Source organism: Copadichromis virginalis, linkage group LG14 (assembly GCF_057382275.1).
Source record: "Copadichromis virginalis isolate Kocher_CV1m ecotype Utaka linkage group LG14, C_Virginalis_male_GT1.1, whole genome shotgun sequence".
In the NCBI taxonomy this organism is placed as follows: domain Eukaryota; kingdom Metazoa; phylum Chordata; class Actinopteri; order Cichliformes; family Cichlidae; genus Copadichromis; species Copadichromis virginalis.
The window spans coordinates 23,970,797-23,983,042 of NC_140631.1; the positions used below are offsets into that span (position 1 = coordinate 23,970,797).

General features: G+C 41.8%; 1 protein-coding gene across 8 annotated transcripts in view; it reads left to right on the top strand.

The window, feature by feature from the left end:
* mcamb (melanoma cell adhesion molecule b) overlaps nucleotides 1-12,246 on the top strand; it is a 44,026-nt gene that overhangs the window by 28,139 nt on the left and 3,641 nt on the right. For 3 of the 8 annotated variants that reach the window (XM_085430036.1, XM_085430037.1, XM_085430039.1), the window contains exons 2-18: nucleotides 746-870; nucleotides 975-1,200; nucleotides 1,736-1,806; nucleotides 1,910-1,997; nucleotides 2,094-2,273; nucleotides 3,092-3,222; nucleotides 3,329-3,464; nucleotides 3,563-3,678; nucleotides 3,888-4,029; nucleotides 4,123-4,247; nucleotides 5,768-5,906; nucleotides 6,949-7,035; nucleotides 7,738-7,800; nucleotides 8,712-8,780; nucleotides 9,788-9,826; nucleotides 11,374-11,409; nucleotides 11,800-11,923. In XM_085430036.1, the coding sequence (XP_085286162.1) occupies nucleotides 746-870; nucleotides 975-1,200; nucleotides 1,736-1,806; nucleotides 1,910-1,997; nucleotides 2,094-2,273; nucleotides 3,092-3,222; nucleotides 3,329-3,464; nucleotides 3,563-3,678; nucleotides 3,888-4,029; nucleotides 4,123-4,247; nucleotides 5,768-5,906; nucleotides 6,949-7,035; nucleotides 7,738-7,800; nucleotides 8,712-8,780; nucleotides 9,788-9,826; nucleotides 11,374-11,409; nucleotides 11,800-11,923 (1,897 nt within the window). The remainder of the gene's footprint in view (nucleotides 1-745; nucleotides 871-974; nucleotides 1,201-1,735; nucleotides 1,807-1,909; nucleotides 1,998-2,093; nucleotides 2,274-3,091; nucleotides 3,223-3,328; nucleotides 3,465-3,562; nucleotides 3,679-3,887; nucleotides 4,030-4,122; nucleotides 4,248-5,767; nucleotides 5,907-6,948; nucleotides 7,036-7,737; nucleotides 7,801-8,711; nucleotides 8,781-9,787; nucleotides 9,827-11,373; nucleotides 11,410-11,799; nucleotides 11,924-12,246) is intronic. The other 5 variants (XM_085430040.1, XM_085430038.1, XM_085430041.1 and 2 more) reach the window with 5 other exon arrangements.

Genomic DNA, 12,246 nt, shown 5'->3' on the forward strand with positions numbered 1-12,246 from the left:
GTCCGGCAGCCTCGCCTCTGTCAGTGCGCCCCAGGGCAGCTGTGGCTACAATGTAGCTTGCCATCACCAGTGTATGAATGGGTGAATGACTGAATGTAGTGTGAAGCGCTTTGGGGTCCTTAGGGACTAGAAAAGCGCTATACAAATGCAGGCCATTTACCATTTTACCATTTAACACATGCTTTTCTGCCAAGAAGTTGTTTGGTGTATCCTTGGAGAGAGGAAAGAGGACAAGGAGACTTGGTGGTAGAGTGAATGTTAGTAGAGAAAATTTAAAGTAGGCAGGAAGTAGTGAAGAAAGTACATGGGAGTAGTGGGAGTACTGGGAGGCTAGGCGTACAGCAGGGAGAGGGGTAGGCTGGATACTAAAGGAAGGACTCATATTAACTGGCTAGACAGAAAGAATAAAGTGTGTCCTGGTATGAAGCTTGATGGTTCCCTGTTGCAGCATTATACTGGTTTGCTGAATCAGTCATATCATTTTAAACTATATTTGCATAAAGGCTGACTGTGCCACTAACTGTCATACAGCAGCTGGCTACACAACAGCTACAGAGCTGTGAAAATAATGCATGTCAGTGAGTCAGAGTGTAACGGTCCTCTTTTAAATGAGAACTTTGAAAAGAGATCAGTTTAAAGCTAAGTAGATAATAGTTGTACGTGCAGCACCGAATTGCTTAATAATCTGGTCAGTTCTTTTAAAAATATATATATGTTGGTGGGTAATTTATTGTATTTTTTTCAGCATGGGCCATAGTGGAGGTGAACATGGAGGACAAAGTGGAGGTAATGGCTGGAGAGACGGCTCAGATCACCTGCATGTTTACAACTGACGAGGGCCTGGGCGGCACCACCATACAGTGGTTCTATGTGAGTTTGGTGAAGCTTAACGTGCACAGAAACACACAGATGTGTGATGGGTGTCACGTTTCTCTGTTTGATTGATGTTTGATTCTGTAAACTCTGACCTTTAGGTGCTACCTAATAAGGAGAGACAGAGAATCTACAACAAGGAACCAATGCATGAGGCTGCAGAACAAAACACACTGTTCACGCATCGGATCAGCTTGAACGTCAATGGAACCGCTGCTGTGCTGGCTATCAGAGATGTGGGAGTGAGGGACAACTTGGAGTTTATCTGTGTCATCAAAACTCTCACACCTGAGGAAGCAGAGGGACGAACCCAGCTCCAAGTGTTTAGTAAGACTCTGAAAGCTTTTATTGCATTTTCTATGCTGTCTGCTCTCTCGCACTGAAACGGTTGTTTTCATTAAGCAAGTCATCAGTATCCTCTCTTAATGTATGCTGCTCCATATTTTCCATATGTTTCTTACTGCTGCTGCTACAAGTTAACGGATCAACTTCAGATATTGTATCTGCTTCATTTGCTTTGGAAGAAAAACAAAAGAAGATGGAACAGACCTCACCTGTTCATGAAACTGCTTACCAGTTTTCCTGGCCAATTACCTTTTTTTTTGTCCAATTTAGGTCCAATTACTTTGCAAAACCTCTTAAATTAAAAACTGCTTTCAAATCGCATTTGGATTTTTCGATTTAAAGTCCACTGTGTCCGGAGGCAGAGATTGTGTCTTTGTCCAACAAATTATGGAACTCACTGTATTAACATACCTATAGTGTTACAATATTTCTGAAATTTTTAGCTATCAGAATCTATGATTGTTTCTTTCTAAATGCTTCCTTTTCTAGTTCTTATCCTTTCTTACGTCTTGTGCAGAATCACCAACCTTTCCTACAATTGAGGCAGTGGAAACAGGGATATCAGTAAATGAAGAAGCTCCATCCAAGGTGAAAAGGTTTTGGCGATCACAAACATCAAAGACTAAAATTACAAAATGCGAGGATGCAATTTTATCATTTGAATTTCCTTACCTACCCCCTCTCCCACTAGATTGGGTCTTGCAGGGTCAAAAACGGATACCCAAAGCCAAATATTACTTGGTACAGAAACAACATGCCGCTTCGCAATACTCCACCTGGTAAGGCAGATTGATATTTAAAACTGGAATGCCTTAGCTGTTTCAGTTTGTGTCTGTCCTGTTCTTTTATGTTTACAGTATTTTTATTTCTTTCAGAGGTGGTTGTAACCTCCAGCACCACTATTGAATCGAGTGGTCTTTTCTCAGTCCAGAGTGAGCTGACAATGAAAGTTAAGAAGGAGCACAAAGATGCAGTGTTCTACTGCGAAGTCATCTACTTTGTCCCTGGAGCGACCAAGATGACCGAGAGTCAGCACATTAGCATCACTGTATACTGTGAGTTTCACCAATTGAAACCAAACTGGCTTGCATTTGGTTTCCAGTTCATGCAATGTTCTTGCACACCAAACTAGAAAAACTAGAAACAAACTACAAGAAGTTTCTTAATGGATCTGTTTTGATATTTTGAAGTGGAAATGGATGCTATAGTTTCTCATGAAGTTCACTAAGTTAAAATAACACTATTGTTCAAGTATTATAGGATATTATACTAATAACATTTTCCTTAATTTGATTTGACAGGCCGGTAAATTTTGAATTTACCGGTCGATCTACGTCCCTGCCCTCACCTATGGCCACGAGCTGTGGGTAGTGACCGAAAGAACGAGATCGCGGATACAAGTGGCAGAAATGAGCTTCCTCCGAAGGGTGGATGGCCTCTCCCTTAGAGATAGGGTGAGAAGTTCGGCCATCCGGGAGGGGCTCAGAGTAGAGCAGCTGCTGCTCCACATCGAAAGGAGCCAGCTGAGGTGGTTCGGGCATCTGACAAGGATGCCCCCTGGGCGCCTCCTGGGTGAGGTGTTCCAGGCATGTCCCACCGGGAGGAGGCCCCGGGGCAGACCCAGGACACGCTGGAGAGATTATATCTCTCAGCTGGCCTGGGAACGCCTTGGCATTCCCCCCGATAAGCTGGAGGAGGTGGCTGGGGAGAGGGAGGTCTGGGCCTCTTTGCTTAGGCTGCTGCCCCCGCGACCCGGCCTCGGATAAAGCGGATGAAGATGGATGGATGGATGATTTGACAGGCCTCAGTTTCCTATTTTTAAGGATAGTTCAGGTTTGCAGTTTAATCTTGAATTCATCTCTCTGTGTTTTAGATCTCCCCACTGAAGTAAATATTTGGGTGGAGTCACCAAAGGGCAAAATCAAGGAAGGGGACACACTTGAGCTTCGCTGCGATAACAATGGCAACTATCCATCCTCAATCACCACAATTAAGCACCAAAATGTAAGAAAATCAGCACTTCCATACTCCTCATTTATGTGGAAATGGTTGCAATTCGATGTTTTCCTGAGCACTTTGAGGACATTAAAGTTAATCTTGAACTTTGCAGAGTGAATACTCTGTGGAGAACAAGACAATGGTGCGGACTAATGTGAAGCGTTTAGACGGTGGAGTTTATGAGTGCACCTTTGAGGAAACGGATAACTTTGAGGAGATCTCAGGGAGTACTACGGTGTCGGTTAACTGTAAGTGTTTTACTCTGGATGAGTTTTTCATCAAATACATTTTACCAGTAGGTTCTCTGTTTGACTTGTATGCCTTGTTTCTCTGTCTGTGTGTGCAGACCTTGAATCTGCTGTTATAACGCCTAAAGACAGCATTGCGGTGATGGAAGGAGAGGAGCTGAAGGCCAGCTGCAATGCCCTGTCTTCTCTCCAGACATCCACAACCTGGTTTAAGGTTACATAGATACATACATATATACAATACAACTGCTTGTCTAACAGTAACAAGTAAGATGCACCTAGAAAACAATCATTTCACACTGTGGCAGAGTCGTACCAGCAGTTAGGTTGACTAGAGGCCTCTAACACCTATTTCACCCAGTACTTAGATGCTCATTTAAACGTGTTGAGTCAAACAAGCTTTTTTTGTTCACCTTTGTCTAGAATGAAAAGTTGGTGTCAAAAGGCAACACTTTGAGTGTGAAGAGCGCAACGTTAGAAACAGCAGGGATGTATAAGTGCGTTGTGACCGTTCCTGAGATGGAGGGGATGAAAACCAGCAGCACACTTCAAGTCAATGTTAAGGGTGAGTTGTATTTTCTTTAAATGAGACCATGTCCAAAGTTTGTGACTGCATAGTTATTGCATAAGGTTGTATTTCTTGCTACTCATTCTGCAGGTTCGCCACAGATTTTGGGGCCAGATGTCCAAGAAGTGGAGACTTATGAGACAACTGTTAATCTGACCTGCAGTGCCACAGGGTTTCCTGCTCCCACAATTATGTGGACAACTTCTGATGGGAAGGTACAGCAGAGGGAAGCTTCTCATTCTCGGCTTAGTCACAGCCGCAACAGAGATCTGCTTATTCCAGTTGTGACTTCAACAGGTTGATCCAAAGTCCTCCGGACCTCCATTTTGATAAATGCGTCCAGTGGGACAAATAGTAGAACACAATTTTTAACTTGAATTTTAAACTTAACTTAAATGCATTTTCTTTTCAATACTGTTGTGGTATTTTGCCGTTTACGGCACACGATTAAAAAAGAGCTGGCTGGTGGACTGTGGGTGAGACTTCACATTAGTAGAGTATGGTCTTCACTTTTGAACAGTTTTAATAGTCTTAGTAACCACAAATCAGCAAGTTCTGAACAGATTAGCAATACAGATGCAGGAAAATTGAACAAAATGTTTCAACAACTACCGGACATTTTGTGCCTCGAGATATTTTGTGCAGTGATTTGTTTTATGATTAAAAGTGTGTGTTAGATATGTCCATCAGCCTCAGTTATGCAGTTGTTTAGTGCTAAAAGCACTAAAGCATGCTAACGTTCTAGAGCAAAATGGTAAAAATGGTTAATTAGCATTAGCATGCTAACATTATCATTTAGCTGACATCACATCAGATTCTCACTGATTTAAGCAGCACTGGTTGGTAGTGGTGCAATGGATCAATAAACTCACGGTTTGGATCAGATCACGGTTTTAAGTCACGGATCGGATCAATTTTCGGATCAGCAAAAAACGAAACAAGACAAGAAAAATTAATTTTTTTGCCCATTAAAGAACATTCAACTCAATACTCATTCCACGCAATTATATAAAAAACAAATTAGGTGCTATATAGGGCAGTACAGGGCTTTGTATCTACCACTCCGCTGTGATATAATGAGCGGTCACGGTCACGTAGCTTTCCGTTGCCCTGGAGGTCCACCCATCTGTAGTTAGGGCAACAGAAGATGCCTGACTTTTCCTGCTCATACATGCTTGGAACGATCTTGTCACTGAAGTGGACACGCAACGGGATATCATAGCGTGGCTCAAGCACGTTTATCATATGTTTAAACCCCTTGTTTTGCACAATGGAATAGGGCCTCATGTCTGGAGCTATAAACACCCCAGTAGCTTTTGTAATAGCTTTTGTAACAGCTTTAGCACGGTCAGATTAGGCAGCAAAGGGCTGCTTAAATGCCGCAAACTCCTCTGCTCTTTCACTTGGAGTGCTAGCGTTGGCCATGACTATTGCAGACAGACTGACCACGCCCACCATACACATATTTTTTTTCTTTTTCGAATCTTCGGTTCTGATCACGGATCAACAGTGATCCGTTGCGCCACTACTGGTTGGATTTTACAGAGTTAGAAATAAATTTGATTGGACTGACAGAGCTAATACTAGCTAATGTCTAGTTTACCTTCACGATGATGATGGGCATGCAAACCTTTAGTCTTTGGAAGTCCATATCAATATTGTGCTCAACTGTCTTCTCACCTGTTTGCTCTTGGATCTACTTTTCTATTTCTGTCTTTAACTGTCCTTTTTGCAGAACCTAAATGCATTGCAAACAGAGACTGAAGATGGCACTCAGAGTGTGGTCACTTTCAAGATCACCTCCAATGTGAAAGTTTTCTGCAATGCCAGCAATGACTTTGGCTCTAAAGTGGTGGAGTTCAACATCAAAACCAGTGAGTTCATGCAGCCTGTGCTTCCTTTCTGCAATCTTTGTAGTTAGTAGTTCAGTCAGGTTCGTCACAGAGTTTAGAGTTCATCTTAGCGCAGATGGCTCATCATAGATGGCTGATCACAAGATTTTTCTACGGACACCACTGCATTCGACGAAATCCACTGCTTTTGTTTGAATCATATATTTCTGTTAGTTTTCTGTTCCAGCTATTAATACAAACAAGGATTCTTTCTTACATGGAAAAGTTACTTATGGAGTTCTTCTGTGTCTACATGTCTCTGCTACGCAGATGATGTTGAGTTGTATTTATCAAACGACATGACAAAAATCAGTTAATTAAGCTAGACATAAAGGCCTTCATCTATGAAATATTGGTAAACAGCAGGTTCAGGAGACAGACTCTGCTTTTAAGATTTGGCTTCGAGCCTTGTTCATAAAACAGGTGATCCTGGAAAAGTCCTCAGTTATCCTGCTGTAGGCTCAGGCTGTTGGTGGACTTCATGAGGTCCACTGACCAGGTCTTTTCCACTCCCCTCTTTTCACTCCTGATATGTTTATATGTCAGTACTGCATGTCATTAACTTTAGTCATTTCTCTTCCAAAGTTTTGTCTCCCTATTTTTTTCTCTTCTCTTTCCATTCACCCTCCATTCTGACCACGGGGGAGTTCTTCCTTCCCTCTGTCGCCAAGTGTTTGCTCAAAGGGAATCCTCTCATTGTTGGGTTGTTCTCTCTAATATTAAGGCGACTGTTGTGAAATAGCACTTTACATAAAAACGAACCGAACATGCCTGCATGTTTTTATTTGTTCTCCTCACTTGCCACTTTTACCTATGTCCCTCCCCCCTCATGTCTCTATTCATTTTCATCTAAAGGTCTTGAGTTTTGCCACATGATGTAACGTCTTGTCTGTGATTGTTCAATCTTTATATTTTTTGTTGTTGTTTTTCACATTCTTCACCCTGGTAACCCACATGTCGTTTAACGGGCACCCATGTGTAAATAACAAAATGACGTCCTTTCTGTGCCTCTACCTGCTTTTAGTTTTAAACACCACATTAACAACAATCACTTCCATGCCAACAATCAGCACTACCACACGATCAACCACTACTATATCCAGTGACACAGGTAAGACCACAGTTACACTGCTGTGCCTGTTTTTCATCATGCAAATGAAACCAGCTGCTAAATGCAAAATTAAATTTGACTGGGAAAGAGAGATTTCTAACTTGTCAGAAAGCTCCCAGCTCGAATTTGCGAGACAGGCACACTCTCTGTTTTTACCACGAGGCTTCAAACATTTCCTTTTGAAAAAGCTCATAATTATAACTGGAACTGGCGACCATGAACCATGCCTTACTTGTGCTGCTATCGGCTGAGACTAATGTTACTCCCATGATGCACTGAGCATTTCTACATTCTGTTCATTCCCTGTGTGTTTATATGTAACTACTGCATGCTATTGATTTTTGTCTGTCTTATATCTTATACTTTGTGTTCTGTTCTTGGCTCTTCATGCTCTCCTTCTTTTCTCTTTCTTTACACTCACTGGCTGCCCCTCCCTGAGCCGGTTTCTGCTGGCAGTCTTCCTGTTAAAAAGGAGTTCTTCTTTCCCACTGTCACCAAATGCTTGCTCATAGGCAATCCTCTTATTGTTGGGTTTTCTCTTCATCTAAATGGCCTAAGCTCTGCCAAGTGCCGTAACCTGTTGTTGTGACTGTGAATATTTCACTCTGTGTTGTTGCTGTCATTTTGTACCTGTGCTGTTTAGTGTGTACCCCTGTGTAGTAACAAACATGACCTCCTGTCTGTGCGTCTAACTGTTTTTAGTTGTACACACCACACCAACAGCCACCACTACCACATCAACCAATACTATAACCGATGACACAGGTAAGATCACGATTACTCTGCTGTGCCTGTTTTTTGTTTTTTTTAACATGGAAATCAAATCCGCTGTAGAGCTCTATTTCATTTTAAGATGAGGCTTCAAACATTTATTTTTAATAAAGCTTATAGTTATGGCTGGATCTGGTCACCCTGAACCATCTCTTAGTTATGCTGCAATAATTTTAGGCTGCTGATAGACCTTCCACAATGCGCTGAACATTTTTTCTTCAATCCCCTTTTATCCTTCCCCGTGTCTTTATCTGTCACTGCTGCATGTTATTAATGTTTGTCAACTCTTTTCTGTAGTTTGTGTTTTGTTCTCCCCTTTTTTCTCTTTTTTCCCTCCCACCGGCTGCCTTTCCCTGAGCCTGGTACTGCCACATGTCACTGTTGCCAAGTGTTTATTCATGGAGAATCTGATCACTGGCATTTTTTTGTATATTATTGTTGTTAAAATTGAACTGAATATGTCTGTGTACACTGCTCTGAAACCGTATTTTGTCCTTCTAGATTTATTTTAAGTATATTTTTATCAAATGTTTCAAATCAGCGAACAAATTTTAATGTTAGACAAAAATAGTAAGAACAACATGCAGTTTTTAAGAGCAACTGGGTTATACAGCAGGACCATGATCCAGAGCACACCAGCAAGTCCACCTCTGAATGACTCACACGGTGAAGCTTTAGGATCGGACTACTTAAAGTACAGACTGAATTCAGATGGAGATGCTTTGGCATGACCTTAAAACATGGCAAAAATAAATACGTTCCAATGTGGCTGAGTTAAAACAACGCTCCAACATGTTGTCAGTGATTGTATTTCACTCTGTGTTGTTGTCACTGTTAACCCGTGTGATGTTTAATGTGCACCCCTGTGTGATAACAGAAGTCGCATCCTCTCTACCTGCTTTCAGTTATATACAACACATCAACTACCAATACTACCATACCATCAACAAACATTACCTTTATCAATGACACCGGTAAGATCACAGTCATTCTGCTGTGCCTGATTTTTGACATGGAACTCAAATCCGCTATGAGGCTTTATTTCATTTTAAGACGAGGCTTCAAACATTTATTTTTAATAAAGCTTATAGTTATGGCTGGATCTGGTGAACCCTGAGACATCCCTTATTCATGATGCAATAGATTTAGGCTGCTGGTAGACCTCCCATGATGCACTGAGCATTTCTCCCGTAATATGTCTCTAATGCATGTTATTAAGTTTTGTCAGTTCTCTCCTGTAGCTTGTGTTTTGTTCTCTCTCTTTTTTCTCTTCTCTTTGAACTTACTGGCTGCATTTGCACCTTTTCCTGTTAAAAAGGAGTTCTTCCTTCCCACTGTTGCCGAGTGCTAATGGGGAATCCTCTGATGTTGAGGTTTTCTCTCTAGCACTGTTGGGTCCTACATAAACCACCTTGAAGAACTGTTGCTGTATAAATTAAAGTCCCCTCACTTTTCCCTTTTACTCGTGTCCCCCCCGTTCACATCCATGTCTCTGTGTGTTTTGACTTTGATCTAAAGATGCTGAGCTTTGCCAAGTGTTGTAATGTGTTGTCTGTGATTTTTCATATTCCTCACTGTGTTGTTGTTTTTTCACACTGATGTCTTAAGTGCTTAAAAAGAGCAATTGGACTTCTTTAGGTTTGGGAAGACATTTCGACTCTGATCCAAGAGGCTTCTTCAGTTCTAAATAAATTGGCACACAGTCTTGATATCCTTTCCCAGGTATTTCAACCTCCAAGGAGACAATTCCCAGTGGGGTTTAAATCTCTGCCAGTTGTTTCAGAACTGAAGAAGCCTCTTGGATGAGATGTGAAGCTACACAAGTCCATTTGCCTTCTTTTTAAGAACTCATAGCTCGCATGTCCTTGATGACTGAGAACCTATACAGACCTTTTGACACTGTTAACCTCTGTGATGTTAAATGTGCGCCCCTGTGTAGTGACCCAAATAACCTCCTCTCTGTGCCTCTGCCTGCTTTCAGTTACACAAAACACATCAACTAACTATGTCAATGACCCAGGTAAGACCACCGTGCAATTAAATCAGCTACAAAATGCATAATTAAACTTGGTTGACAGAAATAGGTAGTTCATTTATCAAAAAGCTCCCAGTTTGGATTCAGGAGACAGACGCCCTCCATCATTTTCACATTAGGATTAATCTTTTTGTTAAAGTTTAGATAGGGCTTGATCTTCTCCACACACCTTTTTTCACTCCTGATGCATTTATGTGCCACTGCTGCATGCTGTAACTTTTGTCTACCCTCTCTATGTTCTCCCGTTCTTTTTCCCCTCTATTCTTCCCGTTCAGCCTACACCCAGTCACGGCAGGTGGCTGTTGCTGATTGTTGGCTCTTTACTTTGCAGAATCAAGTGCCTTGAGACGACCGTTGTTGTGAATTGGCAATAAATAAATAAAACTGAATGGAACTGATTGAATTGAAAGCTTATAACCAGCAAATTCAGAGTCTCCAGACTTTCTTTTATTTAGTCTTGTGGGGCAGTTTTTTTTCTGTAAGTCAGAAAGAAAGGATAAGAGCAAGGAGGCGTGATGCAAACTCAGAAACACCTGCAGGCCTTAGTTACCGCTGTGGTATGATAGATAGGTCATTAAAAGTGAGGTTTGTTGTTGTCACAGGGTGTCTTAATTATTAATTTATTGTCACGACTGCTGTTCTGCGTGTTGGGTTATTATAAATGTAGACGTTTTGTTTTAATGTAGTCTTAAAGTTTGAGAATGAAGGCATGCTTGCAAATGATGTGGAAATAAAAAGAGAAAGGTTCACACACGTACATGCATCATTGTGACTCTCATCATTGAGTGCATTTAAAGCCGATGCTTTAAATGCACTCAGAGTGAGTCTCCTGACTCCCATTATGGGTCCTGCTTTGTGTTTTTCTGTGTCTGCTCTCTGTTTATATGTCACACCAGGAAATTTTCAGCCCCTCAGAGGAAAACTGCTCTGAGTCCACGTTCCTCCCAAAGCGTTGATAAACGGGATTAAACAGGGCCCCTCTGGAAAATGACTCTTCTGCTGCTGACCGCAGTTTGCATATCAAAGTTGATGTTTCGATTCAAAACACTGATAAGATCCTCTGAAATAAAACATTTATTCAGGACTCTGCTGAACATCAGCAACACAAACCTGGGGTGTCAACCATAAGCCCGCAGGCCAGAGCTGACACAGCAAAGACTTCAATCTGGCCCAATGGACAACTTTGAAAGGAGGAGCTTTTGAACTTTTAACTGTATTTTCAAGTTTTACAGCTTTTCCTATTCATAAAGACCGCTTCCATTGCCATTCATATCACTGGGCAATCAACTGCCAGATCTTTCTCTGCAATTTTAAACATTTGTCATTTAAACGTTTGTCATTGAAAATCTGAATGTTGAAACTGCATATGTAAGACATCTCGGAGATTAAATGTGAAAGAGGCATTTCACTGGTCCAGCCCACTTAAGATCAAAGTGGGCCACGTGTCCCTGATCTAAACTGTGTTTGAGTATTATATGAAGTATTTATGTGCATATGCCCACTGATTCCTGTGTTCATTTGGTTTTTCTCAGTTCAAACGCCCACCAAATCACCAAATATCAAGAAAGGTTTGTACATCACTCTGCTGTTGCAGATTCTCTACCGCCTTCCTTCCACTTCTCTGTGAGCACACTTCTCGCTCTCTCGCCTCCTAGCTTTCACGAGAACCCTCCCTGGTGATGAACAAAACATCAAAGCGTCATTGGGTTGTTCATCATCTTCACCTCTTCCTGCGCATGTTGTAAAAGCACTGCTGCTCCTGCAGCCCTGATAAACAGCCACTTCGTTTCTTTATCTTTCAGGGTCACCTGAATGATGCTACTGCCACACTCTCTTTAGGCGCATTGCAAACTGTATCTCCACCTGTATCAGACTCTCCTGTCTCCTGCTCTCATTCTATTCCAAAATCCGGGTGCAGTAAGTAAAGCTGTGGGTGTTTTGTGCTTCTTCTCCAATAGAGAGCAAAGGTTTTGTTATCGCAATCATCATCATCGCCATCTTCCTTCTGGCTATCTTGGGAAGCGTGCTCTATTTCCTGTACAAGAAGGGCAGGATCTGCGGCCGATCTGGCAAGCAAGACTTGTAAGTGCAATGACAGCAGTTCCATGCATAAACACACAATGTGTCCACATAAGGAGACATTAAAATGTGATTTTATGGCTGGACTGTATCACAGTATTGTAGTTCTAGACCATTAGAAAGAACTGAACATGATGCATCGATGTAGAAAATTCAGTTATGCTATGTTGTGATTAGACTCCGATGGCCCATCACAGCCGAATGAAATCCCAGCAGTGATAGGAATTAGGGCAGAACCCCCCAGAGTCTAGACCAGGGGTGGGCAACTCCTGGCCTTGAGGACCAGTGTCCTGCAGGTTTTAGATGTGTCCTTGATCCAATACAGC